Raw genomic sequence first — 26173 nt, forward strand, 5'->3', positions numbered from 1 at the left:
CCAGCACGGCCGGGGGGTGCGCAGCGGGCCGCAGCTCCCTCCCCGCGGGGGGCTCCGCAGCCCTTACAAGGAGTTCGGCGGCGCTGCGGCGGCCCCGCCCGCCGGGCTCACCGGCCCCTCCTCCGCCGGGTCGGGCCGATCCGCGGGAAGGCAGCCGGCGGGCGCTCGGCGCGGGCCCGGGCGCGGAGACCGACGGGCGCGCGAGTGCCAGGGGATCCCCCGCCTGGCTCGTGAGGGTCTCGACGGGCGGGCACGCTGCTCGGGGCCCCTCGGCCGAGGACCCGTGTCCCCCTCCGCAGCGTCGCCATGTCCTCGGTGTTCGGGAAACCCCGTGCGGGCAGCGCGCCGCCGAGCGCGCCCCTCGAGGTCAACCTGGCCATCCTGGGGCGCCGCGGGGTGGGCAAGTCCGGTGAGTAGGGCGGGGAGCGGGGCGAAGGGAGGTGGTTAGGTGGGGCCGGAGAGGCGGGGAGCGGCCGGAGGACCTGGGCGCTGTGGCCTTGTGGGCAGGCTCTCCCACTGGCTTCGGGGCTTCCTGCACCCAGGTGGGTTGCGTGAGACACCGTGAGTTTCTTCTTTGCCTCAGTTTCTCTGTGGCTTGGCGCTCTCTCTGCTTTGTTCTCAGCCCCGCCATCTCTCATCTGTCTTCTGTTCCTTGCCTGTCTTTCCTCTGTGTCTCCCCTCTGTGTCTCTGTCCTCCGTGTCTATGACCCCAGCTGTCTCTCCCCTCTGTGTGTGTCTGTCTCGCCAAGTCCTCTGCTGGTGTCTCCCTTGCCATCCATTGCCCTCCATCTCTTCTCCCTGGGGCCAGCGGTCAGCCCTGGTGACTGGCACCAGAGACCTGTTAGGCACTGGTCCCCAGCCCAGGGTCCCTATAAGCTTAGCGGCAGCCTTGCTACTCCTTGATTCAGGCTGGGGGTGAAGCGAGGTGATAGAAGTCACTGGCTATTGGGGTTTTTTCAGAGAGGGGCCACTTCCCACCCCACTTCCTTGGGATTTTGGAACAAAGCGTGCATTCTTATCAAATGGATTTGTTTCAAGCCAAACCCCTCTCTTGTCTTTCTGGAAACACATTGGACTCTGATCCCAGGTTCCTGGGGCTTGTCCTTGATGAACCAAGATCTTGGGCTGGTGTTGAGATCATTTCTAGGGACACTGAACGCTGCCTACACCACTCCTAGCAGCTCTTACCCAGCTGGAATGCAGGGGAGTGGAGGTGTCACTATAGACAGAGACCCAGAAGAAAGGTCCACCCCTCTGCCTCCCACTCACAGTCGCAGGCGGCTGCAGGTGGGAGGGCAGAGGGGCCCCTCCACTGGCTGTGTTCCAGGTGCAGCCTGTAGGGAATGGCCAGCATGGGTGCAGGCAGCTATGGGTTTCCTTCCCCATCGTGTTCTTTGAGACTCACTGGAGGCCTCCTCTCCATGTTGAAGCCAGCCTTCTGGCTCAGGGCGGGGACTCTGAATCACACTCGCCTACAAAAAAGGTTTGACCTCTTCCCTTTGAAGATCAAATTGTTACCCGTAGCTCTGTCACTGGTACAGTTTAGCCAGCGACTCCATGAATGAAGGAATTTCAACTTTAAAGTATGTATTCCCTGGGTATTTGTTTGCAAACTGACACTGTTAGGAATCCTGGGAAAGAATTTTAAGGATTTTCTTAAAAATACTGTGTTACTTTTTGAAGAGTCTAGTATAGTAGTTGGCTGGGCCTTGGCTTTATGTGGCTGAATTCTGGACAACAGCAGAGTTCCGTTAATGCGTTCCACCTGGGGAGAACTTCACTTTAGAGGTTTAAGTTCTGCGAGACAGCCATGATGAGCGGGAAGCCCTAGACAGAGCCAAGACTTGAGCCGTGGAGGACTGAGGACTGGAGTGTGTTTACTTGGGCCTTGGGGGTTCATACCCTCCCAGAGGTCATCTGCTGTCAACTCAGCTATTACTCTCTTTGCCCTGTAGCCAAAATTGGAATAAATGCCCCATGTTTCAGAATCTTCGTGACTTTGTGTCCAGGGTGTGGGATGTCTCCCTTCAGTTTGGGTCCTACCAGGCCCACCCTAAGGTAACTGGTCCTGACCCCTTAGTTTGGGTCTTCACAAACACCCCTTAGGCTCGCCTCTCATTGCTTTTCTTGCCATTAAAAAAAAAAAAAATCCCAGGATGCAACTGGAGGGAAATGGTTTCCCATATTTCTGGTTTCTTCTGAGTCTCTCAAACCAACTGCTCAGCTCCCCGGCCTCATTCCCCCAGGGAGCTGAGCTTGGTGTCAGCCAGAGGTCACGAGGCTAGATAAGGCCGCCCTAAACGAAAGGGGCAGCTTCCACGGGCCAGCAGCCAGACATGGCTGAGGAGACTGAGCCAACTTCTTTCTGCTTCTTGTAGCCCTGACTGTGAAGTTTCTGACCAGGAGGTTTATCAGCGAATATGACCCCAACTTGGGTAAGAAACCACTCCTCCCCATTCTTCCTGCCGTGCCCTACGTAGATCCCAACCCTACATACACACACACACCCAGTGGTGGGCCCAGGCTAGATCAGGGCCGCACATCTGGAGGCAGAGGGGGGCAGCCACCAGATGACTCAGCCCATGGGGCAAAATCTTTTAAGTGCTGGAAATATACCCTCCCACAGCCCACTCCAGACAACTTGGGGGTTTGCCCAATTAAGAGAACTGAGAGAGGCTGCTTTGCCCTAAAATATGAGGTAGGATGAGACTTAAAAAAAAAAATCAAACATAGCAAAACATCCACATCTATTAAGTATTGTTCTTCAAGATGGTCACTCAGTGTGCTTTTCCAGAAAAGCTGGACAGGAAGTTTGAGAAATTCTCTCGTGGTACTGGCTTCTGAACCAGTTTTTGAACTACACAAGAAAACTAGTCCTGTTTTATAGCCATATCATGGTATATCGGGGAAAGGGATAGTGTGGTGTTCATCAGAGCTGAGTTTGAATCCTGGCTCTTCCACTTATTGGCTGTGCCACCTTGAGGCAGTTACCTAACCTCTCTGAGCTTCTGTTTCCTCATCTGTAAAATGGGCATACCTATCTCAGAGAATGACTGTGAGGATTAAAGAAATAACACATGTAAAAGATCTAGCCTTGTACTTGACCCACAGTAGACACTCAATGCATGTGTGCTTCTTCCTTCCTTCCTTCTTCCTCCTTAAACGGCTTCCCATCTAAGATGCTGAGATTCCCTCAGATTAATCAGATGAGTGTTTCTAAAAATTATTTTTAGCAGCAGGAATTTTTCCTCGAATAACCTCTTGCATGGACCCCCAATATCTAAAACAAATAAAAGCAGAATTTTATTAATATAAATGTATCTTAAAGGCCACATGACATTAGTTTGTTGTAAACTGTCCACTGAGGGAAACAGGGTGTCTGGATGCTCTTAGCCTTTTGAAAATGGAAGCTGCCGTCTTGGATTATTTTCCCCATTCATGAGAATTAGATAAAGCATTGTGGGCCCCCACAGGCCCTCCAAGGAAGCCCAGGGCTCTGGAGCAGAGATTGGAAACCTCCCCAGTACAGCGCTTCCTGCTGCAGCCTCTGAGGGCATGCCACTGTGACACCTGGAGGAAAGAGCTCTTAGCCCCTTGCACCCATGGCCCCTCCGTTCACACTGGAATGTTGAATCCCAGTGTTAGAGCAGGAAGTGCTTCGGGGCTATTTTGTCCAATGGTTTTTAAATTTTTTCCTTGAATAGCAGAATCGCTTTTTCCAAGGAGATCTTAAACAGAACCCCAGGGTGTCCAACAGAGAAAGCAGAGGGGGTCCCCTGGTTAAGTTAGGGGTGCAGGGCAGGCAACTCGCTGACAGCCCCTAAGGGGTTTGTTCCTCAAAGCTTGGCTTAAGCATCTGTGCTTTGACACCACCCCTAGGTGCTACAGTGAAGGAAATAGGCCTAAAGAGCTGAGGCTTCTGGGCCAGGGTCACACAGCAGGTCTGAGGGGGGCCCATTCGATTAGCAGAGGTCAATGCCCACAAGAGTGGGACACAGGATGCGATTGTGTGCTGGCCGGGGGACGTGTTGGGAGAGGCTGGAACATGAAGTCAGATGGCGTGGGGGAATTGAAGACGGGGGGAGTGGGGAGGTGGGGGGTGTGCCAGAAGGAAAGGCACACAAACGGGTGTCAGGGAAGAGAAAACGGGGGTTCCCAAGGATGGCACTTCAAAAGACAGATTCTGCCTAGCTCAAATGTTGTATGGGGCATACGTTACCAAAAATTGTTCACTGTTTTTCTGAAATTCAAATTTAATTGGGCATCCTGTATTTTTTCTGGCAACCTGTCTCCAGTCTCCCTTCCTCCCTGCCCCCAATCCAGACCCTTCACGCAGGGTCCTGGCAGAGGAGCCTATTACAGTGGTGGTTTGAGCTTCCTGATTGAGTAACTTTGGAGTTCTGAGCTGGTGGTGGAATGCCTGGTCAGACTGTCTGGGGGACAGCAGCCCTGGAGTGGTCTCTCACCCCACCCTGAGAGCTATGAGCTGGAGAGATGACCGGACACCCTCCCCTCAGCCATTCTGGGTGGCCAGTGTCACTTCTTGGAGGGTCTGTCCCACTGTCTAAATGTTCCAGCCACTCTCCCATGGCTGGTTCCAGCAACAGCGGGGACTCTGGAACCAGAGCCTTTCCTTCTGTGGAGAGAGGTTTGAGCATCCAAAGGGAGAGTTAGCCATCAGGAGATGTAACAACTCTTTCCCCCTTCCGAAGGGAGCCTCTTGACCGTGGGAACCTGTGTTATTTGTTCCCATTTCCAGCATGGAGCACAGTACTAGGCACAACACAGATGCTGTTAAGATGAGATTGAATTTTGGTTTTAGGATTACTCTTTAAAGAACAGCTCCTGTTATTATCCCCATTTTACAGGTAAAGAAACTGAGGCAGAGGGGGCTCAGTGATTTGCCTAAGGTCCTGGAGAACCTCAGGCACAAAGGAAGATGACTCACCACGCCAGCTGCTCTCCACTAAGGGCAGCATTATGCTATGGAGGGCCTGGAGTCAGAGGTCTGTGTGGCACTCGGCTCTCTGAGCCTTGGTTTCCACATCTGGAAGATGTGACTAATAGACTGTGCTCTCTCTGCATAAGAATTGTGCCTCGTTATGGGTTGTGACTGTTAGAGCTGGAGGAGCAGAGAGATTCAGTGCCTTTGAAAGGGCTTTGCCAGGCGGAGCGCTCCTGGAGGAGGCAAGGGTCTCCAGGAGGACATCCTTCTCTCACAGAGGCGCTGGGGGCATCTCACCTGGTTGGTCCGGGGCAGAATGACCTCACTTACCTCTCTTGTCCTCATCCTGCTCCAGCAAAGACACAGGCACCATTTCTGAGGCATCCTCCTACATACACTCCAACCACAGCTCCTTTGGTATGTTAAAAAACTTATTATTACTGTTGATAAGAGAAAAATTCATCGGGAAAAGAATCTTCTCTCAGCATTAAAGTCCACAGAATATTATTTAAAACTGGACTTATGAGGCCCATATATTTAAAGACACCAGAATGCCCTGAGGGCAGGTACTTAGTGATGGGAAGACAGGACATTACTGTGACTTGGAAAGGAGTACCCACCCCACCCCCAGAGTCACCTCACTTGCAATGATGATCTCTGAGGCTTCTTCCAGCCTGCCCATGCATGTTCCACATCCTCAGCTGGACTGGGAGCTTCTGCTCTTCCCGAGTTCTCTGCCCACATAGAGCTGAAGGATCATCTGAGCAGCAGGAGCGAGGGGGTCCCAATGGGGAGGCAGCCCAGCCTAGAAGATCTGAGTTTGAATTCCTTTCCTGGTAGGGTGCTGTGTGGCCATAGGCAAGTTCCCTCCTCCTCTGGGCCTTACCTCCCTGTCATCTCTCTACAGTGAAGCTAACAGCAACCTTGTAAGGCTGTTGTGCTGTACAGGACTACAGGAGACCAAGGTTGGCCTAACATTTTTCCCTGGGCAGAGCAGGACACAGTACCTGTTTGGGGACGGGGGCTGTAGAGCACCTAAAAGGAGCGTGTCAGTCAACTTTGGCAGGAAAATAAAGAAAGATCTGAACAAGACGTAGGCATCTAGGGGCAGCTCTTCTTGCACCAAATATAGTTAAACATTTGGGGCATATTTTCCATTAGATTTTTTTTTTGTCTTTGAATAAGAGCGGCTATTTATCCAAGTCCCCAAAGCAGGCTGGGGACGGGAGCTGTCTGTGATCCCTGCTGGCTGCTGGTGGACCTGGCGTGTGTCCAGGCCTGGCTTAGCTGCCAGTGGCCCTCCGAGAGAAGTGTTGGACTGTGAATTCAGCCAGGGTTGGGGGTGTCTTCTCACAGTGGCTGCTGCCAGGAAGGGAGAGAGGGCCCCAGTTCTGCCTGGAGGGGTCTTCTTTGGGGTCACTTGGGACATGGGGACGACCAGGGAAAGGTGAGGGCCAAGTGCACTCACACACCTGGGCCAGTGGCACAGGGAAATTTGGGGGTGGAGAGAGGGATTGCCAATATGATGGTGAGGTCCCCTTGCATGCCTGGCCTCTTGCTGCTTGCTCAGGTTTGAGTCATGAGAACTTAAAAAAAAAAGTAAAAACTCATGAAATCCAAATAAGGTCAATAGTTTACTTCCTAGTATGGCACCAATGTCAGTTTCCTGGTTTTAATAGTTGTACTATGGTTATGTAAGGTGTTAACCTTGGGAGGAGCCGGGGGAAGGGGAAACGGGAACTCTCTGTACTGTTTTGCAACTTCTACGTGAGTTTAAAATTATTTCCAAATAAAAAATAAAAAAAAAAATAAGAATAAGCTAGGAATGTGAACCTGGCCTGTACACTGTGGAGCACCGCAGTCCCCGCTGTCCTAAGGCATTCATGGTAGGCCCATCCAGTCCTCACAGAGCCTTGTGAGATCGTGCAGGGACAAGCATTTAGCACAGTTCCTGGCATAGACCAAAAACTTGAAAACTGTTAGCCAATGTTATCATATTATCCCTACTTTCAAATGAGGATCATAGCCTCAGAGCTGAACTGACTTAGCCAGGTCACACAGCTAAGAAGTAGTAAAGTTGGGGGGTCAGCCCTGTGGCGCAGGGGTTAAGTTCACACGTTCCACTTCAGCTGCCTGGGGTTCGCCGGTTCATATCCCGGGTGCAGACCTATGCACTGCTTGTCAAGCCATGCTGTGGCAGGCATCCTACATAAAATAGAGGAAGATGGGCACAGATGTTAACTCAGGGCCAGTCTTCCTCAGCAAAAAGAGGGGGATTGGCAGCAGATGTTAGCTCAGGGCTAGTCTTCCTCAAAAAATAGTAGTGAATTTGGGTTTGACTCCACTCTCTGACCTAAAACTTTTGATTACACTAGACTCCTCTGTTACTATTTTGACAAGGATTATTTGTAAAACCTTCTTGGGACTTCTAAACGCGGTCTGACCCCTCTCTCTTCATCATGTTGCGTGCTTCTCTTTTCCTGTCCCTTCTCCCACTGGCGGCAAGAGGATTGTCCTTAGGGACTTCCTGTGGGCCGGGTGCAGTGGTCGGAGGGCAAAAGGATGGAGAAGTTTGGAGTTTAGGAGGGAGAGGCTGGCGATGCAGCTCCTGAGGCCTGTGCTGCTAACTGGGCCCGTGGGCCACACCCCCCATCCTGCAGGTTTGGTAAGGGGACCCAGAACACAATCCCATCCCCCATGGTGTCTTCTGTGAGTGATCTCTATGCTCTGAGCCCTGACAGCTGGAGCAGGATCTCCTGGTGGGAGGTTCTGCCTATCCTCCACATGGGTGAGAGCCAAAGCCTTTCCAGTGGTCTCAGCTCAGCCAGTCCTGGAGCAGGTCCCCCAGGGCTGCACAGGGGTCTGGCACAGAGGGAAGCTGGGACTCAGACCCAGTTCACCATCGAGTGGCCTGCCCTGCCTCTGACCTGGCTAACCGTCTGTGTTGCAGAGGACACCTACAGCTCCGAGGAGACTGTGGACCACCAGCCTGTCCACCTGAGGGTCATGGACACTGCAGACCCGGTAACATTATCCCCATCACCCGTGGAGAGCTGAGAGTCAGTGCAGCCTCCTGAGAAGTCCTGGTCCCAGAGTGGCAGCCTCAGATGGGAATTTGTCAACCTTTTAAGCTCCAGTTTGCCTTGTGACCCTGAATGAGGCACTGACCTCTCTGGGCCTGAATCTCTTCATTTGCCAAATGAGGGATGGGACGGGGCCCAGGGAGACCTGATGAGTGCTGGCATCGGCTCTGAGATCCTGTGCCCTGGGTTTGATGCTCGGGCACACATGGAGACAGGTGCACGCATGTGTTTACACAGAGTCTCCCCTGGGCCCAAGTGCCCTCTCGTCCACATAGCTCCCCTATGTTCTCACCACCCGCTGCCGAGGCCACATGCCAGTTATTCTCAGAAGCCAAAGGGGCACCACAAACCTGACCCCAAACCAGCAGTGCCCAGGGACAGCCAGGTCTCTGGAGGGGCTGTGCCAGAGTCTTGGCTCTGTGCCCAGAGGCCAAGGTCCCCAAGTCTCTGGTTGGGTGGTGGGAGGGAGGCTCACGAGACAATGTCTCCTTTCACACAAAGCCAAATCCACACTCAAGTGCCCCTTTGAAAAGGGCTCTGCTGGGGAACAATGTACAAAGGCGCGGGAGTGGGAGCTGGAACAGGGCTGCTCAGGTGAAGGCCTTGACCCCGAGCTTTTATCTCTGACCGGGGCTTCCCTCCTTCATGCCAGGACACCCCCAGGAACTGTGAGCGCTACCTGAACTGGGCGCACGCCTTCCTGGTGGTATACAGCGTCGACAGCCGCCAGAGCTTCGAGGGCAGCAGCAGCTACCTGGAGCTGCTCGCTTTGCACGCGAAGGAGACGAAGCGTGGCTACCCTGCTCTGCTGCTGGGCAACAAGCTGGATATGGCCCAGTACAGGTGAGCACGGGCGCTTGCTCCCACATCGCCAGAGCTCGTGTTCCTCATTTGTAAAGGCTGGGTGTCATCTTCAGGAATTATTTGGCTGCTAAGAACAGGAATCCTCTCAAATTTAGGTAAAAGGGGGTATGTTGTAAGGGTAGGTGGGCGTGGTCTTCTGGGCAAGCAGGGAGGGGCACCTGGGCTGCACAGGGGCTGGACCCGGAAAGTCAGAAGGGGGACCATTCCTTTCATCCTCATGGGGCTCGGTGTTCTCTTGGCCTCACCCTTTCTTGCCTGAGTCTGTATGACCTTCCATTCCCACTCCCCACAGCTGAATGGTCATTCAATGCCCAGTTCCAATTCAAGGGAGAGAGGCTTTAATTGGCCTCCTGGGTCAGGTGTCTGCTCTGGTCCAACCTGCTCTCCCTCACGCAAGCATGGTCCCCAGGCTCACTCCCATTGGCTGTGCTGAGGGCAGGTTCTCTCGGAAAGGGCTGGACTTGAATCAGGGGTCACAGACTGGGCCAGAGGGCAGATTACCCCTGAATACTGCAGCCATATTTTCCTTGGCCGGCACAGTATTTTAAAAGACCTGGAATTGGAATGCTTTGAGGCGGGGCGTGCTCTCTCTAGCTGACCACAGGTCTCACCACTCCCCATGGCTTATCTCCGCCCTCTCCACACATTCAAGTGGCCTGCGTGGCCCCTGAGGCATTTGAGACTTTGATGCCTCCACTTAATGAGCCATCCCACTGGCCTTCTCCAACACCAACATGTGGCCAGTCCAACTGCAAGGTATGGCACCTTCCACCAGCCTTCCACCTGTCCCAGGCCAGTCCCTCCTGCTTCCCCTGGCCCCAGAGGTCCATTGGCTGGTATTAGCAAGGAGGGGACCCATGCTATAGAACAGTCAGCTGGGCAGTGGGAGAAGGGGGCTGCAGTCTCATGAAGGAGGCCCATGGTAGGGGCCTTCAAAGGTGGTCAAGCCATCAGATCCAGAGCAATCTACCTCAGGGAATGAGGGAAGTTGTGTGATCTTAAAGCCAGAAGGTGGTCTTTGAGGAATCAGAGGGCCCACAGATCCTGGAAGAGGGACCAGAAGACTGGATTGTGAATAAACCAGTTTGCAGTATGAGGAGAAAAACTAGACCACTGTTTGAATCCCAATCTTTGCCATAGGGATTGTCTGAAAATGATTTGGGAGCAAATAACAAAGAATATGGAGCTAAAATGAAGCAGCATGAGTTCCCTAAGAACAAGTCATGGCAATTTATCCCCATTTCCTTCTTTGATCAAGTCCCAAGGTTAGTAGCTCAGGATCCGATGGGCACAATGAATCTAACTTTTAGCCGGGCGTTGGTCACTGTCTCCCATGATTGTCTTTTGGGTGGAGGGTAAAATGTGGGTTAGAGCGGTGGTTTCCAAACCACTGATAAAATTTTCACTAGGCCGCAACAAAATCAGAAAAAGGATAATGTTACATCCCGTGTTGCCCATTCACACACATGCACCTTGTTTCTGAAAGTTCATTATTCAAGCCCCACAATGACAACGTTTCAGATTCAAGTTGCTCAGAAATGCAAATAAAAAGGGGTTCCTCGGGAGGCAGTGGCTTATAGACGGGATGCCAGCCCTGGGTGGGGAGTGGATTAGATGCTCTGCCCCCGACCCTTTTTGTCCCAGTCACTCTCTCTGTCTGATACTCCCTAGGACAGCCAGCCCACTCCCAGGCCCCTGCTCCTGCCCAGTGAACCTTGGCTCAGAAACTTTTTCCCACCAGTACCTGTCAAGTGCCCCCTCTGATCTCACAGGCTGTGTCGTTGTCCTCAGGAATAGCAAGTGAAACAGTCCAAAATGGGGGGTGATCCTGAGGATTCAGCCATTGGAACCTTGGTCCCAAGACCTCAGGGATCCCCTGGCCCTTCCCTCTTCTGGACATCTCACCTCCCTAAGAGCCAGTCTTTTCCCCTCACCTTTATTCCCATGGCTTTCAGGTCAGAAGTTTCCAGAGCCTTCCCAGTTACAAATATTCAATCCCACTGTCACCAGAGGTGGTACAGGACCAAGCTGGGAATAGGTGCTGCTCCCTCTCTCCTTTTCCCCCTCCTCCCCATGAAATATCACCCTTGTTCTCTCTCGTCCCTCCACTGGGCAGGCAGAAAAAACTCCCCACGAGCTCTGCCAGCCACAGGCATCGTGAGTTACTGTGGCCCTCCGTGCCTCTGTAGACACTGTGGTCTCCCACCCTTCAGTCCAAACCACTGCCCTCTTCTAGAGCTGATCCCACCAGCCAGGGCTGAGGGTGGCTCATTTCCTGACCAAGCTCATTACCCATGCTGGAGTAGAGGAGAAATGGGCCTGGGAATGGCTATCTTCCTCTGGCCACAGGCAGGGTCTAGGCAGGGACTTTAGGCCGGCTTCTCCCTCACCCTAAGCCTCGTTCCTAAATTCTGGCTTTGGTGACATCAGCCACCATTTCTTGAGCACTGACTGTTCAAGATACTGTGTTAGACACTTAATGCAAATTGTCTTCCTTGATCCTCTTAACAACCCTGAGAAGCAGATGTCATTATCCCATTTTACTGATGAGAAAACTGAGCCTCAGAGATGAAGATGAAGTAGGTCATCAAGCTAGTAAGTGGGGAGCTGAGCGTAGGCCCCGGCCTGCCTGACTTGGAGGCATGCTCCTGATCCCACCTCGCCCTGCTTCCCCACCAGGCAGGTCACCAAGGCTGAGGGCACAGCCTTGGCAGGCAGGTTCGGGTGCCTGTTTTTCGAAGTCTCTGCCTGCCTGGACTTCGAGCACGTGCAGCACGTCTTCCATGAGGCAGTGCGGGAGGCACGGCGGGAGCTGGAGAAGAACTCCCTGGCCCGGCCCCTCTTCATCTCCGAGGAGAGGGCCCTGCCCCACCAGGCCCCGCTCACCGCCCGGCACGGGCTGGCTAGCTGCACCTTCAACACACTGTCCACCGTCAGCCTGAAGGAGATGCCCGCCGTTGCCCAGGCCAAGCTGGTCACTGTGAAGTCATCCCGGGCCCAGAGCAAGCGCAAGGCACCCACGCTGACGCTATTGAAGGGCTTCAAGATCTTCTGAGGGCCCCCCTCAGGATCCCAGGCTCCGAGGCTGGGCCGGGCTGCAGGACAGGGGCCGGCTTCTCACCACCGGCTTTCCTTCTGAGGGAACAATAGCCTGCACCCTCTGGTCGACAGCTGATCCTACTCCAGCACCAAGCAGGGACCCTGACACCCAGTTCACTGTGTGAGCTGGAGGGACAAGCGGGAATGCTGCCCCTATTCCCTTGGGCTGTGGTTTCCGTGGTAACCATTACATTCCCTGCCGCTGAAGGGAAACAGCCACTGCGACAACCCAGGGTCAGCCTTAAGCAGGAGGAAGTTGCAGTGTCCATTGTGGTGCCATCACCTGTTCCTGCTCCAGCTACAGCCAGGCCAGAGGTGGCCCCCAGTGGACAGCTCTGGGTGGACAGCCCGAGGAGGCCCTGCACAGGCGTAGGCCCGAGAACATCCTGCAGGAAGGACAGCCCTGAGGTCCTAGCACCACCTGGTGGACAGGATGAGCAGGCAGCTGCAGGTTTTGGAGGGCTGCAGCCTGGCCCTCCTGTTGTCTTGTGACCTCACAGAAGCCCCAGGCAGCAAACCCCAGTTTATCCAAGTAAAATCTAGTTTAAATAATCCTATGAGACAGCATGTGAAAAGCACAGAAGTTCCAGGAAGGGCTGTTTGCAGGACTTTGCTTCTCAATGAGGGTAGAAGGGAGAGGGCTGTGCGTTGCTCAGTGGAGGGAGCCTCCAGAGTTTTTTCACCAGGAGGCAGGGCCCTCTTTTTTCCCCACCTTAAATTAAGGACTCTGTCTACAGACTCTTAGGACCAGCCTCCTCAAGTTTAATGATCAAAGCTGCAGAACAAAGTCGTTCTCTCCAGTGACAATCACCCAGAAGTCCAGGGAGCCCACAGCTGGCAGTATCAGACCTCCAGTGGGCACTCGTAGCCTGCCCCAGGCTCATAGGTAGAAACACAGTATATCAGATTGCAGTCTGGTCTGGCAGGACTCAGTGCCCTTGGCGATGGGTCTGAGTGTTTGAAGTCCACTTTTGTAAGATAGAACCTAAAGCATTTTTGGTTCAAAAGCAAATCCTGCATAAGTTATTTGGGATTGCTACCACAGCTTATACCACAACACTGTGGCTCCAACATGGGCTCAGGACACTCCCTTGGGATCCCATGGTTATCAAGAAAAGGGTCTTGGAGGCAGGGAATTCCATGGTTTTCTGACTTTGTTTACCACAGGGCCCCTGGCCCAAAGGAAACCTTTCACGGACCCTCAGCAGATAAGCAAGTGAAAAGGAGAGGGTTTGGTGGGAGGAAGGGACAGGAAGGAGACTCTGAGCCCAGAATCCCGCTGCTTCCCTCTCAGCAGTTCCAGGAGCTTGGATTGAAAACAACAGCTCTAACCCAGCCTTCAGCCCCATTTTATAAAGGAGAAGCTGAAGTCAGAGGGAGGCTGTGACCTCCTCAAGACCACATGAGGAGTGCTGGCCAGGCCTCCTGACCCACAGGCTGGCTATGGATTTCCCGCTTTTGCTCCAAGCCACTTGTGTGTGGACCACCACCATTTGAACAAACTCTGCAATTTCAACTGCTCACTTGCAGAAGCATTTTAATAAAAAGGGTTTTTTTTTTTTTTTTTTTAATAACAGTAGTTTAGTTTGATTGCAGTTCATTTTATCTGCTAACAACATGGGGCTCTGCTCTGGGCTCTCACTAGCTCTCAGATTCTTGTGGGTCTGGAAGGAGAACTGATGGCACATCTCTCTCTTTTAACTCAGTTTCCACCTGGGCCAGATTTGGCTTCTCTGAGAGCAAAGTCTCTCTTAGGATGCTCAGGTTGTTGTCATCTTTGATTCCGGCCTCCACCAAGTCTAGGACTTCTGAAGTTTGTTTTTCTGGTGGCCGCATCTTTTGATTTCTGGGAGGAGAGAAAACACTGTTGAATGTGAGTTCCCTGAGCTGGGGTGCTGAGTGGTTGGGACAGGACTGAATCTCCCAAATGGGCCAGCGGGTTGGAGGGGAAAATCCAGTCTGCAGTTCTGAGAAGTGCTGGGGGAGAAAACCAAGATGGTTCCATGTTCTTTTCACAGAGAAACAGCTTATACTTGCCCGTGCATCATCTCATCAAATCCTGTCACCACCTGTGACCTCAATTATTATTGCTCCCCCTTACAGGTGAGGAAATGTGCCTCAAAGAGGCCAAAGGTACCTGGGACATGCACTTAGTCTCCTGCTGGAGTCCTGTGTTCTTTTCATCAAACCACATTTTCTCCTATCCCAGGCCTGTCACTCTACTCAGTGCAGGTCCTTCTCACCCCACCCCCAATCCCCAGACAAACTCCTACAGGAAATTCCTCACTAACCTTTCTGCCTCCAGGTGCTTACTTCTGCAAACCAGCCTGTGTACACCGGTCATATTTCTAAAGCCCCACTGTGCACACATTGCTCCTCAGCTCAAGCACCGTCAGTGGCTCCCCACTGCCCAATTTCTTAACCTGGCATTCAAGACCCAGCCCTCCTTCCAATAACTCCCCCAGATGTCCTCCCTCTGAGGTGGTTTTACTCAAGCTACCCCTAGACTTCCTGGCCACAGCAGAGGGACCCAGCTGTGGTTAGAGCTGACTGCCCTGAGAATCTTCTTGGGCCCCAGGGGGAGCAGCTCAGTGTCTACGATTCCTGTGGACAGCCGCCTTGTCTCTGAGTTGACCTTGCTGATGGGGATGCTTCCTGACAGGGTGAGAGAGGCAAGGTTACCTTCTTCGAGGCTACACTGCTCTGGGTCTTTCTATATCCTGCATCCAGAATGATCTTGCTAAAACATAAACCTTTCCTGTCCCCATGCAAAGCCCTTCTCTGGATGCCCATGAGCTAGAACCCGAACCCCTCAGGATGCCCCCGGGGCCTGTGCACTCTAGTCCTGCCCACCTCTTGTCCTTCCTCTCCTCGCCGCCCTCCCCACCCTCCACACTACAGCCACATGGGGCCCTCCTCTTCCCACCTCGAGCTTGCTGCATGCTGTCCCTTGGTCTGGAAAGCTTCCTCAGCCCACCCTCCCTCTCTCTCTTTGCCTCAAAGGCCCCAGATCCCACCCCTGTGCTCCCACAACGCTCCCCATGTCCCACAGTCACTATCTGTCACTCTGCACTACAGTCATCTCCCCACCAAACTGTAAATTCCATCAGGCCGGGGCTGAATCTATCTTGTCCTCTACTGTGGCTCCCCCTGTCCGCACAGAGCTTGGCACAGAGCAGGCGCTCAGCTCTTATCTGTGGAATGAATGATGAACAGGGCCATAGCGGTTCATAACAACCAGCTCTCAATGGGAACAAGGTGGGGTTACTTCTTTTTGACTTTATAGCAGAACTGTGAGGACGATTCACAGAAAGTATAAAATATAGCATAGAAGGAAGAGCACATAGGTTAGGCCAACCCTTCCATGCATCCTCCATGATCTTATTCTGTACAATGGGAATAAATAACCTGTGCCTGCCCTACCTTGCAGGGCTGTCTTGAGGATCAAATGACAGAATGTGAAAGTGCTTTTAAAATTGTAAAACACCATACAGATATGAGGGAGGGATTCTCATTATTATTGTTTTAAAGTTACTGATAGTGATGACTGATGGATATATAGTAATTGTTGAATGAATGAATGGGGACGAATGAACCAAACATTTATTGAGTAATTTCTAGGACCAGACACTGTACCAGTTGCTCAAGGAAACAAAGTTGAGTCAGATGTGGTCTCTGCCTTTAAGGAGCTCTCAAAAGTGAGCCCTGGAATCATCTAGAGATTTTTACAAAATGCCACTGCCCAGGTCCCACCCCAGACCCTTTGTGTCAGAATCTCCAAGGTGAGGCACAGCATTCTGTATTTTTAATATTCCTCCTCAGGTGATTTTGTTGTGCATCCAGGGTTAAGGGGTATTGTCATTATAAAAGTGTTAAAATTACCCCAGGAGCCTCGACTGACCTCACGTCTCTATCTGCACCCTGCGTTTGGCCTTGGAGCAGGGAGAGGCTTTCCCTTTAACAGCATCCCTAACTCTGCACTAGCCCCACTGAGCACTCCCCACAATCCTAGGAGGAAGGAGTGGGTCATTTTACCATTTATAAAAGGAGAAACTGGTCTGGACATATTGAGTGCCCTGTCCTGCCAGCGAGTGGCAGAGCTGGGATGTGAACCCAGAGCCATAGATCCCGACCTCGGAGACATACCAGCCCTGCCCTGTTTGCTGGGCAGGGCCAGCAGGTGGTAACTGGCAACAGTTGCTAGTTTTTCAACAGCTTTGGGTTCCCAAAGGACCCTGAAAGCTGCATTTTGCTGTCCCAAAGGGTGGACAGCCGAGGCCCCTAGATGACCCCTCCCCAGATTTCCCTTGGGAGGTCAGGGCCCCCTCCCTCCAGAGAGCTCCCCCACCCCAGCTCCTCACCTGTTTGCCTGGATGCTCCTTCCCAGGAGGACCATACTTATCGAGACCACCACGCCCATCAGGGCAAACATGGAACAATTCCAGGGAGTTGCTGGAGAGGGACACACAGGACAGAGTCTTGAGAAGAGGCTGAGTGCCTCTCAGGCCCTCTAACAATTAGGGCTTGGCCTCAGACCCAGCTCACAGCATCAGTTGTCCCCTGCTGTGGGCCAGGAGTTGTAGAGAGACTTTAATTAAGGCGAAGATGAGCCCCCCACCCTGCAGGAACGCCAGTGTTGGGGAGGGGGAGACCATCTCTGCTCTGGAGAAGCTTAATCGAATCGGGGAGAACACTGCAGTTGGACAATAGTGGGGAAGTAGGGGAGGTGGGTAAACATAAATTTTATAATCTTCATAGTTTTGCTGGGGACCGGAACTGGGCAGGGCAAGGAAAGGAAGGAAGAGAGAAGGGATGGAGGGAGAGAGGAAGGGAGGCAGGACAGAGTGTCAGTTAAACTGAAGTCAACAATTGTCCACAGATAATACATAAAGTGGCTAATCTGAATTCGGATAATCAAGATTTGTCCACAGTGTACCAAAATGAGGCAGGATCCAGGCTTAGAGCTTTTGCAATTGCTGTTCCTTCTCCCAGGAATGCTCTTCCCCGACATAATCTGCATGGCTAATTCCTTTACCTGCTGCAAGCCTTTATTCAAACATCACCTTCTTAGTGAGACCTTCCAGGACCACATTACCTATCCTTGCACACTTCCTGTTCCCTTTCTCTGCTTCATCTCTCTCCTTCTCATCACCAATATGCTATGCATTTTAGTTGTTTGTCTTGTTTATTTTCTACCTCTTTCACTAGAATGTATGCTCCATAAGGGCAGAAATTTTTGTGTTTTATTCACTACTGAAACTCTAGTGCTGAGAACAGTGCCTGGCACACAGGAGGAACTTAATAAATATTTGTGAGCGATTGGATGGATGAGTAAAGGAATGACTAAGCCCTAAGAAAAGGAGGGTGTGGTTCAGCCAGACTACTCTGGGTACTGAGACCTCTCAGCCTCAGTCCCTGCCTTGGAGGAAATGTGCAGCTTGCCACACAGGAGGGGTCCATGGAGGAGGGACCATGTCAGGGAACTTCAGCTAGAGACCATTCTTTGTGATGAGAGCACACACCCCCTCCCCCCTCCACCACCACCACCAATCCCCATGCCACTTACCATCTTCTACCCGAAAAAACCAAAGCATTTCTTCCAGCAGCTCCTGAGGCACCACGGTGCCAGCTGGGTCTAGGGTAACCCCCTCACTGTGGTCCATGCCCCTGCTCCTGGTTGGTGTGCGTTTCTGACAACGAAGTTCTTAGGCTTCTTTGCCCCTCAGCTGGCCCTCCTGGCCTCCCTAGGTTCCAGCCCCCGAGCAAAGTCCTGAAGATCCCTGGAAACAAACAGGAGAGCATGACCGGATGTCCCACCCCAGTTTGACCTCCCTTCCCTGCCCAACTTTGGGCCTGCTCTCCTCCAGCCCAAAGTTACGGGACCGAAACAGCCGGAACTCGGGAGCAGGTGGGGCCTGGAGAGGCAGAGATCATAGAAGTGGGAAAACTCATCACGTATGGGGGAGCGTTGACCTGAGAGTGAGGAGCCACCGACGGGCTGTGGGACCCTTGCAGGGGACATCTTCCGTTCTTGCCTGTCCAGCATCCCGGTCCAGCTTCTACAGCTCACAGCACTCCACTTAGGTTCCTTCATGCGGTGGCCAATCACAGGCTCCTGTCTCCCACGTGACAAAGGCTGGGCCTATCACAGTCTCTCCCCGGGAGATTGGCACGCCCGCTACCCAGAGCAGGTAGCAGGGGGAAGTCCAGAGAAAAGTCGCCGCGAGCTCCTGCTGCCGAAAGCTGAGAGCTCCCTTTACACTGCCGCCATCCTCAGGCCTGATTGGTCAGTGCTGCCCTCAGCTCAGCACCGCCCTCGCCCCCCATAACTTCTTTTTTGGACAAGTTATCCGAGTTGTTTTCTGTCGTTTGCAATAGAAGAACCTGAACATGTCCATGGATAAAATCCCTTCCTTAATTTGAGCCTTTTTCCTTCCCTACAAAATAAAGCAGGTTAAGCTGTGTTTACTATACCGTAGTCACTCTCACAACAGTCACAAATGTTGGCATGTTCTTGTACTAACAGTACTAGTATTCCTTAATATAAAATTTTCTAGTACCCACATTTAAAAAAGGGTGGATTAATTTTGGCAACATATTCTGTTTAATCCAGTATATCCAAAATATGATCATTTCAACATATAATCAATTTAACAAGATATTTTACTTTTTTTGTATTGTCTTTGAAATTGGGTGTAAATTTTACTCTCACTGTGTATCTACATTCCAACTAGCCACATTTCAAGTGCTCAATAGTCACTAAGTCTAGTAGCCACTGTATTAGACCAGGTCTATGCCTCAGCCCAGCGCCGGCCTGTGGCATCTGGTCCTCCCAGCTACTCTGGGCTCCTGGCCGGAGGGCTGCGGGCCAGGAGAGGTGAGCCTTGGGCTAAGAGCCTAGGAGCTGGCCCCTCACCTGGCTATGCCTCTGGTTAAGTTGTCTAGGCAAATTTCTCTCCTCTGGATCACTGGGTCCTCTGAAGAACAAAAGAGGAAATAATAAAGATAGAGGCAGAAATCAATGAAATAGAGGTGGAGAACGGAGAAGATGAACAAAACCAAAAGCCCGTTTAAAAAAATATGTTAATAAAATGAATCTCTGGCAAGATTGATCCAGAAAAAAGAGAGAAGACACAAATAAAGTATAGAATCAAAATAAGACCAGAGATTTTAAAATATAAAAGTGTATTTTGAACTATATGCTAATAAACTTGACGACCTAGATGAAATGGATAAAATTCTAGAAAAATATAAAATACCAAACTGATACAAAGAAGAAACAAGAAACTTGGAGACTAAAAGTAATAATAAAAAAATGGAAATAATGGTCCAAGACCTCTTCTCCAAAAAATAAAGCCCAAGCCTAGATGGCTTTAATCATGAGTTCTGATAAATTTTCAATAAGTAGTTAATTCTTATTTTAAACAAGTTTTCCCCAAAAATAAAGAGCACAAATTGAACTGCTGATTTAACGTTGGTTTCAGAACTAGATGAGGACCATACAAGAAGAGAAAATGGTAGGCCCATTCACTTATGAAAGTAGATGCAAAAATCCTAAATAAAGTATTAGTTAACCAAACTCAACAATGTATTAAGAAAATCATTATCAAGTGTAATACCAGAAATGGAAGAAAGTTCAACATTATAAACTATATAATGTAATTCACCACATTAATAGGCCATAGGGGAAAAATCATATGATTAATATGTACGATAAAAACTCTTGGTAAACCTGGAGTAGAAGGAAATTTCTTCAACTTGAGGAAGGCAATATATAAAAATCGTACAGCAAACATTATATTTAATGGGGAAATTTTAAATGCATTCCCTTTAAGATAAATGATAAGACAACAATTTGCTGGCTGAATTTGACCATTACAGTTTAATACTGTCTTGGAAGTCCTAGCAAGTGCTATAAGGAAAGAAAAAGAAGTAAGTGTGAGATTTGACAGGATAGAATTAAAACCCACAATTTTCAGATGACACGATCATCTACCTAGAAATACAAACAGTTAGAACTAATAGAAGCATTCATTAAGGTTGCTGTATACACGGTCAATAGCATTTCCCACATTATTATTGAAACTGGAAAATTAAATAAAAATAAGATATTTACAACAGCATCAAAGTCATAAAGCACCTAGATTAACTTATCCAAGAACACAAAAGACCTCTATGGAGAAAATTTTAAAACTCTAGAACAAAAAAGAAAATGTGATCTGAATAAATGGAGAGACATTTATGTTTTTAGATAGGGCAAACTATAGGACAAAATATAAAGATGCCAATTATCCCCAAATTAATCTATAAATTGAATGCAATCTCAATTAAAATTCCAACTGGATTTTTCTGGGGACCTTGACACACTTATTGTAACAGTTTTATAGAAAAAGTGAAAGTCCACAAATAGCTAAGTCAATCTTTGAAAAAGAGAAAGACTAAGAGTAGAGGCTGGCCCCACCAGGTGTTGAGACAAAGTAACAAAAAATACGGTTTTAACACAAGGCCAAATCACTATACCAAAGGATCAGAACAGAGATTTCAGAGACCTACGTACACATAGGAAACTGACATGCGATAAAGGTAGCTCTGCTAACCAGTAGGGAAAGGGGGACTGTCCAGTAGATGGACTGAGGAAAACTGGCTCACTGTGCGGAGGAAAAAAACGACTGGAGGCACATCTAACAAACAGCATGTACAAAAACAGACTCCATAATTAAAGGCCTAAATGTCAGAGGAAAACATATAAAGTGAATAGAAGTGAGATAGGACTTCTTAAACAAAACCATAAAAGCTCAAATAATTCAATAATGACAAAAAACTGATGAATTTGATTGTATCAAAAATAAGATTATCTGTTCAATGAAGAATACCATCGATACAGTAACAAACACATTTCCGAATGGGATGAGATACTTGCGGTGCTTAAAACCACAAAGGGACTGATTTCTAGAATATATAGAGTTCTTGCAAATGAACAAGAAAAAGACGAGAATCCTAATAATGGGTAAAGAACATAAACAAGCAGTTTACGAAACAGGGAACTCAAAAGGCTCGCAGGCATGTGAAAAATGCTTAAACTCTTTGGTAATCAGAAGAAAGAAAATTAAAACAAAAATGAGATGCTACTTGATATCTACTAGATGGGCACAGTTTGTAAGCTGGATAATGCTGTGTGCTGACGGCACTCTGGGGCTATAGCCTTATGCACTGACAGAGGGAGTGTAGACTGGGCAGCTACCTAGAGAGCAAATTAGTCAAAGTGAGTGTACACACCCCATGACACAGCAGTTCTGTCCCAAAGAATTATCCCCAGGGATCACAAGGGGGCATGCCAGACCGTTTATAAAAATTCAAAATGTCTACACACAAAACAACAACGCACATTTTACAAAAACACATTTTTTAAAAAGACGTTAAACACATTAGAATAGTCATCTCTGGAGGAAGAGGAAAAAGGAAACAGGCATGGAGATAAAAGTAACAGAAGCAATAAAACAAGAGCAGAGTCTTGAACAGACCAATCTTGAGCAGTCTTGAACATGACGAAAACATGTCATGAGGCTAATGCCAACAACAAAAGCAAAGAGAAAACCAGAGAGGCCCCAAGGCGACCTCGGGTTCCCCCACTCTGAAACCGCCTTCCAAAATAGCCTTTGGATGCTGAGCCAGGAACGTTCAAAAACAACTGGATGGCAAACGGCCAAGCAGAAAAACAAGGTGCTAATAAAAGGACTGACATCAGCGTTTCCTCCAGCTCTGAATATTCTGAGAAAACTGAAGAAACATCTACAGATTTTGAGAGAAAATATTTTGACGCAAATATAATACTGAGCGAAGTTTTTTCATATATGAATGATCATTCGTGCGTCAAGGTAGAGATGGAGGTCGGGGAGAGAGACCATTTTCAGACTTTCACATCCTCAGATGCACACCACCCACGTACCCACTTGAGGGATATATATAATACAACCACTCAGATGGCTAAGTGATGTGATCTTGCGCTTCAGCTCCAACTGTCTGTTCAGAGCACTTGCTAAGAAGAGTTGTGACTTTCTGTCCAATCTGAGATGCGGGAGTACCTGGATTAATTAGTAACATTGGCCATAGGCCCCTGTCGCATACGCAGACCACCACCCCCCCATACCCACAGAGGAAAGAGTGCAGAGGTCAAGATACCAAACACCGACTCCGTCTAGGGAAGTGGGATGGGGCCTAGGCACATGGGACGTTCACTTTGAACACTTCTGTATTGTATACATTTCTTGTGACTACACACTGCCTTCATGAAAACAATACATGTAATTACTTTTTTTAAATGTATGTATTTTTGTGTGTATACTTTAAATATATATTTTGTATATGTGTATGTATTTTTAAATGTATGTACATATTGTATTTTACACCTTTTGAGAGAATAATTTCAATTTTGGATGTTTAATTAATCGAACTAATCAAGAAGTCATTTCTCCCCAATTTTATCTATAGATTCAACGCATCCCAATCAAAATCCCAAGTTATTTCATGGATATCAACAAACTGATTCTATGATTTATATGGAGGGGCCAAAGACCCAGAATAGTCAACACAATATTGAAGGAAAAGAACAAAAAGTTACAGGACTGACACTACCTGTCTCCAAGACTTACTATAAAGCTACAGTAATCAAGACAGTGTGGTACTGGAACTAATCGGATAAGTATACACACTTGCATGTGGGCTGATATCCACAGTGGAATGTGTGTTTTAAAAATATACATAATATTGTTATGGTAAACATATACCAACAAACAAAAAACCAAAATGACAAAATAGATACAAATCCAGAACAAAGTCAGCAACAAAGTCAGCTCTCCCTGACTATGTTAAATGCCACAGAAGCAGAGGACACATGTCCCTCAGAGCACTTATCTAGTTTCCTTCCAGAGTGAGCATCTTATTAATGTCCGAGCTTTTAAAAAATAATTAACTAAACTTCATGATTTATTTGGATTTCATTCATTTTTCCATGTCTCTTTCCTGTTCCAGGATCCCATCCAGGACATCATATTGCTTTTAATTGTCATATCTCCTTAGGCCCCTCTGGGAGATTCCTGCATTTTAAACAGGGCTTAACCATCTGCCATTGGACTGTGATTCCTGCACAGACACCTGGGCCACCCATCCCTGTGGGAGGTTGAAGACACTCACCCTCGATCCTGGGTTTCTGGGGCCTGCTGTTGGAAGCAGCACTGATTTCTGTGTCTTCCTCCTCCTCCTCTCACAGGAGCACCGGATGGTCTTTGCACCTGAGCTCTCCACACAGCTGATCCTGGGGGGCAGTGCTGCATGGCCTGTGGCAGCTGGGCCCGTCTGGTAGCTCTGCTCTTAGCACACGCCCATGCCTGGAGACTTCTCTGTCACTCCGGGGTGACTGACCTCTTGAATGAGTGGCCTCAGAGGGCAAACAGGCTCCACCTGACTTTCACAATCCGAAAGAACCAGGAGCCCAGTGCTTTCCTTCTTATATGTTGGCCTCAAGTACAGAGAAAACATCCAGACCCTCGTGCCAGCCCAGGGGAAGAGGCTGAGGAGGTCCCTTGGTCTGGGGGGACCACATTGCAAGAGGATGTGTGGCGTGCCCACGCCAGGCCTCTACTTCCTGGTGTTATCAATATTTAACCACAGAGTAGGACTTTTACAGCCTGTGCTTTCTCACAGGGAAGGTCATGGCCTCATGTGGATTCCTTACAAGAAGCTATAAAATAAGACCTTTAGAGGGCTAGGCATCAGGAGAGGCAAGGCAAGTGAGACCGTGTGAGTGACCCAGAGAGGAGGGAGCAGGCCAGGTCAAACAGCATCGAGTGGGAAGGGCTTGGTAGGGAAGCAGGAACAAGGGGCTTCCCCAACCAGGCCAGACCCATTCAATTCTGATCATCAGTGGGCTCTGGGCTTTTCCACCCACTGGCTCCTTGCATCTCCCAAAACCCTTGGGGTTGGCTCAGCAAGGAGTAGGGGTCCAGTTTCACAAATGAGGAAACTGAGATTGAGTGAGGTCAAGTGACAATTGCAAGTGCCTCTGAGTTAAGCACTGGTCAACACTGTGAACAGCAACAGGGTACAGAGGAACGGAGATCCAGCAGGAACCTAGGGGCCTCCACAGAACTCCAGCCCCTCATCATTTAGTAACTCATTCATTCATTCAATAAATACTTGACTTGAGCACCTACTATGTGGATACATGTAAACAAGACAGGTGAGAACACTGCTTTCCTGGAGCTCACCTCTGGGAGGATAGACAGGCAGCAAAAAAGTAAGCAAAAACATAAATAAAATAATATCAGCTAGTGACAATTTCTGTGAATAATTTAAACAACCAAACAATATATAAAGAGATGGCATTGGGGAGCTATGATTACTACATTGCTATGTTAAAAACAGAATGGCGAGGAGCTAACCGTGGAAAGAGCTGGGACAGCAGATGCAAAGTCACTGGAGAAATAATGAGCTTAATGAGTTCAAGAAACAAAAAGAAGGACAATGTAGCTGAAGCACAGCGATGAGGGGAGTGGCACGGTATATAGTTGGAGAGTAGACAGAAGCAGATCGTGCAGGGCCTTATAAAACAGGACAAGGAGTTTGGATATAATGAGAAGCCTCTGGAGAGTTTTAGGCAGGAAGTGACATGATTTGATTGACATTTATCTAAGATCACTTGGCCTGTTGGGTGCAGAATGGATTGCAAGGGAGCAAGAGAGAAGCTGGGAGACCTATCAGGAGGGAGGCTGTTGGATTCCTCCGGCAAGCGAGAGTAGAGTGTTGGGCTGGGACAGCAGCCGTGGAGACGGTGAAAAGTGGTTGGATTCAGGGTGCATTTTGGAGAGAAAGGAAGCTGATAGTGTTCGAGAGAGAGGAACCCAACACTAATTCTCTTAAGCACAAAAGGAGTTTATGGCTCATGTAACTGGGAAGAGCAGGGTGGAGCTGACCTTAGGGATAGCTGGAACCAGGAGCCTGAAGATTCTTAGCTCTTTCTCTGTCTAGCTCTCTCCCTGCTTCTCTCTGGGTATCAGGCTCATTCCCACAGTCTAGCCATCTCCAGGAAGCTGGACCAGGCTGCAAAATATCCAGGCTCTCACTTACAGCTGGAGAGAAAGGAGTCCCTTTTCTCAGATCCAGTTTGGCAATTCCTGGGAAAGGACTGTAACTTTCCTGGCCTGGGTCATTACCCACATTTTAGGTCAGTTGTTATGGCCAGGGGGTGAGGGACCATGGATGGCCACCTCAAATTTTATGCCCATCAGGTAACCAAGAGAGAAAGGCTGTGAGCTGGATAACCACTCCAATGTGGGTCCTAAAGTGACTTGTTGGCCACAGTCCTCCCTGTCTGCCTTGGAAGAGTGTCATGGGGTCCTTAAAGGGGGTCATGTCCCCTTTAAGAAGAACCTGCCCCACCCCAGGTGATTCTAGAAGTAGTAGTACCCTACTTCTTTTTTTTTTTTTGAGATTAGCCCTGAGCTAACTGCTGCCAATCCTCCTCTTTTTGCTGAGGAAGACTGGTTCTGAGCTAACATACGTGCCCACTTTCCTCTACTTTTTTTATATGTGGGACGCCTGCCACAGCATGGCTTGCCAAGCGGTGCCATGTCCGAACCAGGGATCCGAACTGGCGAACCCCGGGCCGCCGAAGCAGAACGTGCGAACTTAACTGCTGCGCCACCAGCCGGCCCCGAGTACCCTACTCCTGAATCACTTTTTTTTTTCAATTTATGTAAACTTTTTTATTGAAGTATAGCATTCATATAGAAAAGTACACAAATATTAAGCTATGGCTTAGTGAATTTTCACATGTGAACACACTTGTGTGTGGGAACACATCATCCAGATGAAGAAATAGAACATTGCCGGAACCCAGAAGTCTTCTTGTATCCCCTTCTGGTCACTATCGCCCACAAAGGCAACTACCATCCTGACTTTTAATACCACAGATTAGTTTTACCTATTTTTATACTTTATATAAATGGATTCAATCAATATGTAACTTTTGTGTCTGGCTTCTCTTGCTTAACATTATATCTGTGGCGTTCATCCAAGTTGTAGTGTGTAGCTGTGGTTCATTCATTCTTGTTTTCATAGTATTCCACTGTGTGACTACGCCACAATGTTTTATCTATGGATCGTGTTTTATAATTTCAACCCATCC

General features: G+C 49.3%; 2 protein-coding genes across 7 annotated transcripts; one reads left to right on the forward strand and one right to left on the reverse strand.

The window, feature by feature from the left end:
- The first annotated feature begins 70 nt into the window (after window positions 1-70).
- On the forward strand, window positions 71-13570 carry RASL12 (RAS like family 12). 2 transcript variants are annotated; one of them, XM_001498342.7, is made up of 5 exons: window positions 71-409; window positions 2379-2435; window positions 7896-7969; window positions 8681-8871; window positions 11572-13570. In XM_001498342.7, exons 1-5 carry the CDS (start codon window positions 307-309, stop codon window positions 11945-11947), a joined length of 801 nt encoding a protein of 266 aa, XP_001498392.1. In that variant the 5' UTR covers window positions 71-306; the 3' UTR covers window positions 11948-13570. The 2 variants fall into 2 exon arrangements, with proteins under 2 accessions (XP_001498392.1, XP_070126744.1); XM_070270643.1 differs by lacking the exon at window positions 2379-2435 and having other exon boundaries at window positions 104-409.
- Window positions 13502-26173, reverse strand: SLC51B (SLC51 subunit beta). 5 transcript variants are annotated; one of them, XM_070270654.1, is made up of 6 exons: window positions 23182-25086; window positions 18908-18968; window positions 17965-18428; window positions 17558-17771; window positions 16353-16443; window positions 13502-13837 (listed from the first exon to the last, which is right to left on the reverse strand). In XM_070270654.1, exons 4-6 carry the CDS (start codon window positions 17652-17654, stop codon window positions 13633-13635), a joined length of 393 nt encoding a protein of 130 aa, XP_070126755.1. In that variant the 5' UTR covers window positions 17655-17771; window positions 17965-18428; window positions 18908-18968; window positions 23182-25086; the 3' UTR covers window positions 13502-13632. The 5 variants fall into 5 exon arrangements, with proteins under 5 accessions (XP_070126755.1, XP_070126762.1, XP_070126760.1 ...); XM_070270661.1 differs by having other exon boundaries at window positions 18027-18428; window positions 23182-23358; XM_070270659.1 differs by lacking the exon at window positions 18908-18968 and having other exon boundaries at window positions 18027-18428; window positions 23182-26173.

This window comes from Equus caballus, chromosome 1 (assembly GCF_041296265.1).
Source record: "Equus caballus isolate H_3958 breed thoroughbred chromosome 1, TB-T2T, whole genome shotgun sequence".
NCBI classification, from domain to species: Eukaryota; Metazoa; Chordata; class Mammalia; order Perissodactyla; family Equidae; genus Equus; species Equus caballus.

What these genes read in the sequence shown, in the direction of transcription:
- RASL12 (XM_001498342.7), top strand. Translation starts at nt 307, where the DNA reads ATGTCCTCGGTGTTCGGGAAACCCCGTGCGGGCAGCGCGCCGCCGAGC. An exon ending in CCGCGGGGTGGGCAAGTCCG is followed by an intron (nt 410 to 2,378) that starts GTGAGTAGGGCG and finishes TGCTTCTTGTAG; the next exon opens with CCCTGACTGTGAAGTTTCTG. An exon ending in TCATGGACACTGCAGACCCG is followed by an intron (nt 7,970 to 8,680) that starts GTAACATTATCC and finishes CCTTCATGCCAG; the next exon opens with GACACCCCCAGGAACTGTGA.
- SLC51B (XM_070270659.1), bottom strand. Translation starts at nt 17,654, where the DNA reads ATGGACCACAGTGAGGGGGTTACCCTAGACCCAGCTGGCACCGTGGTG. An exon ending in GTTTTTTCGGGTAGAAGATG is followed by an intron (nt 16,444 to 17,557) that starts GTAAGTGGCATG and finishes GTCCCTCTCCAG; the next exon opens with CAACTCCCTGGAATTGTTCC. An exon ending in AGGAGCATCCAGGCAAACAG is followed by an intron (nt 13,838 to 16,352) that starts GTGAGGAGCTGG and finishes CTCTCCTCCCAG; the next exon opens with AAATCAAAAGATGCGGCCAC.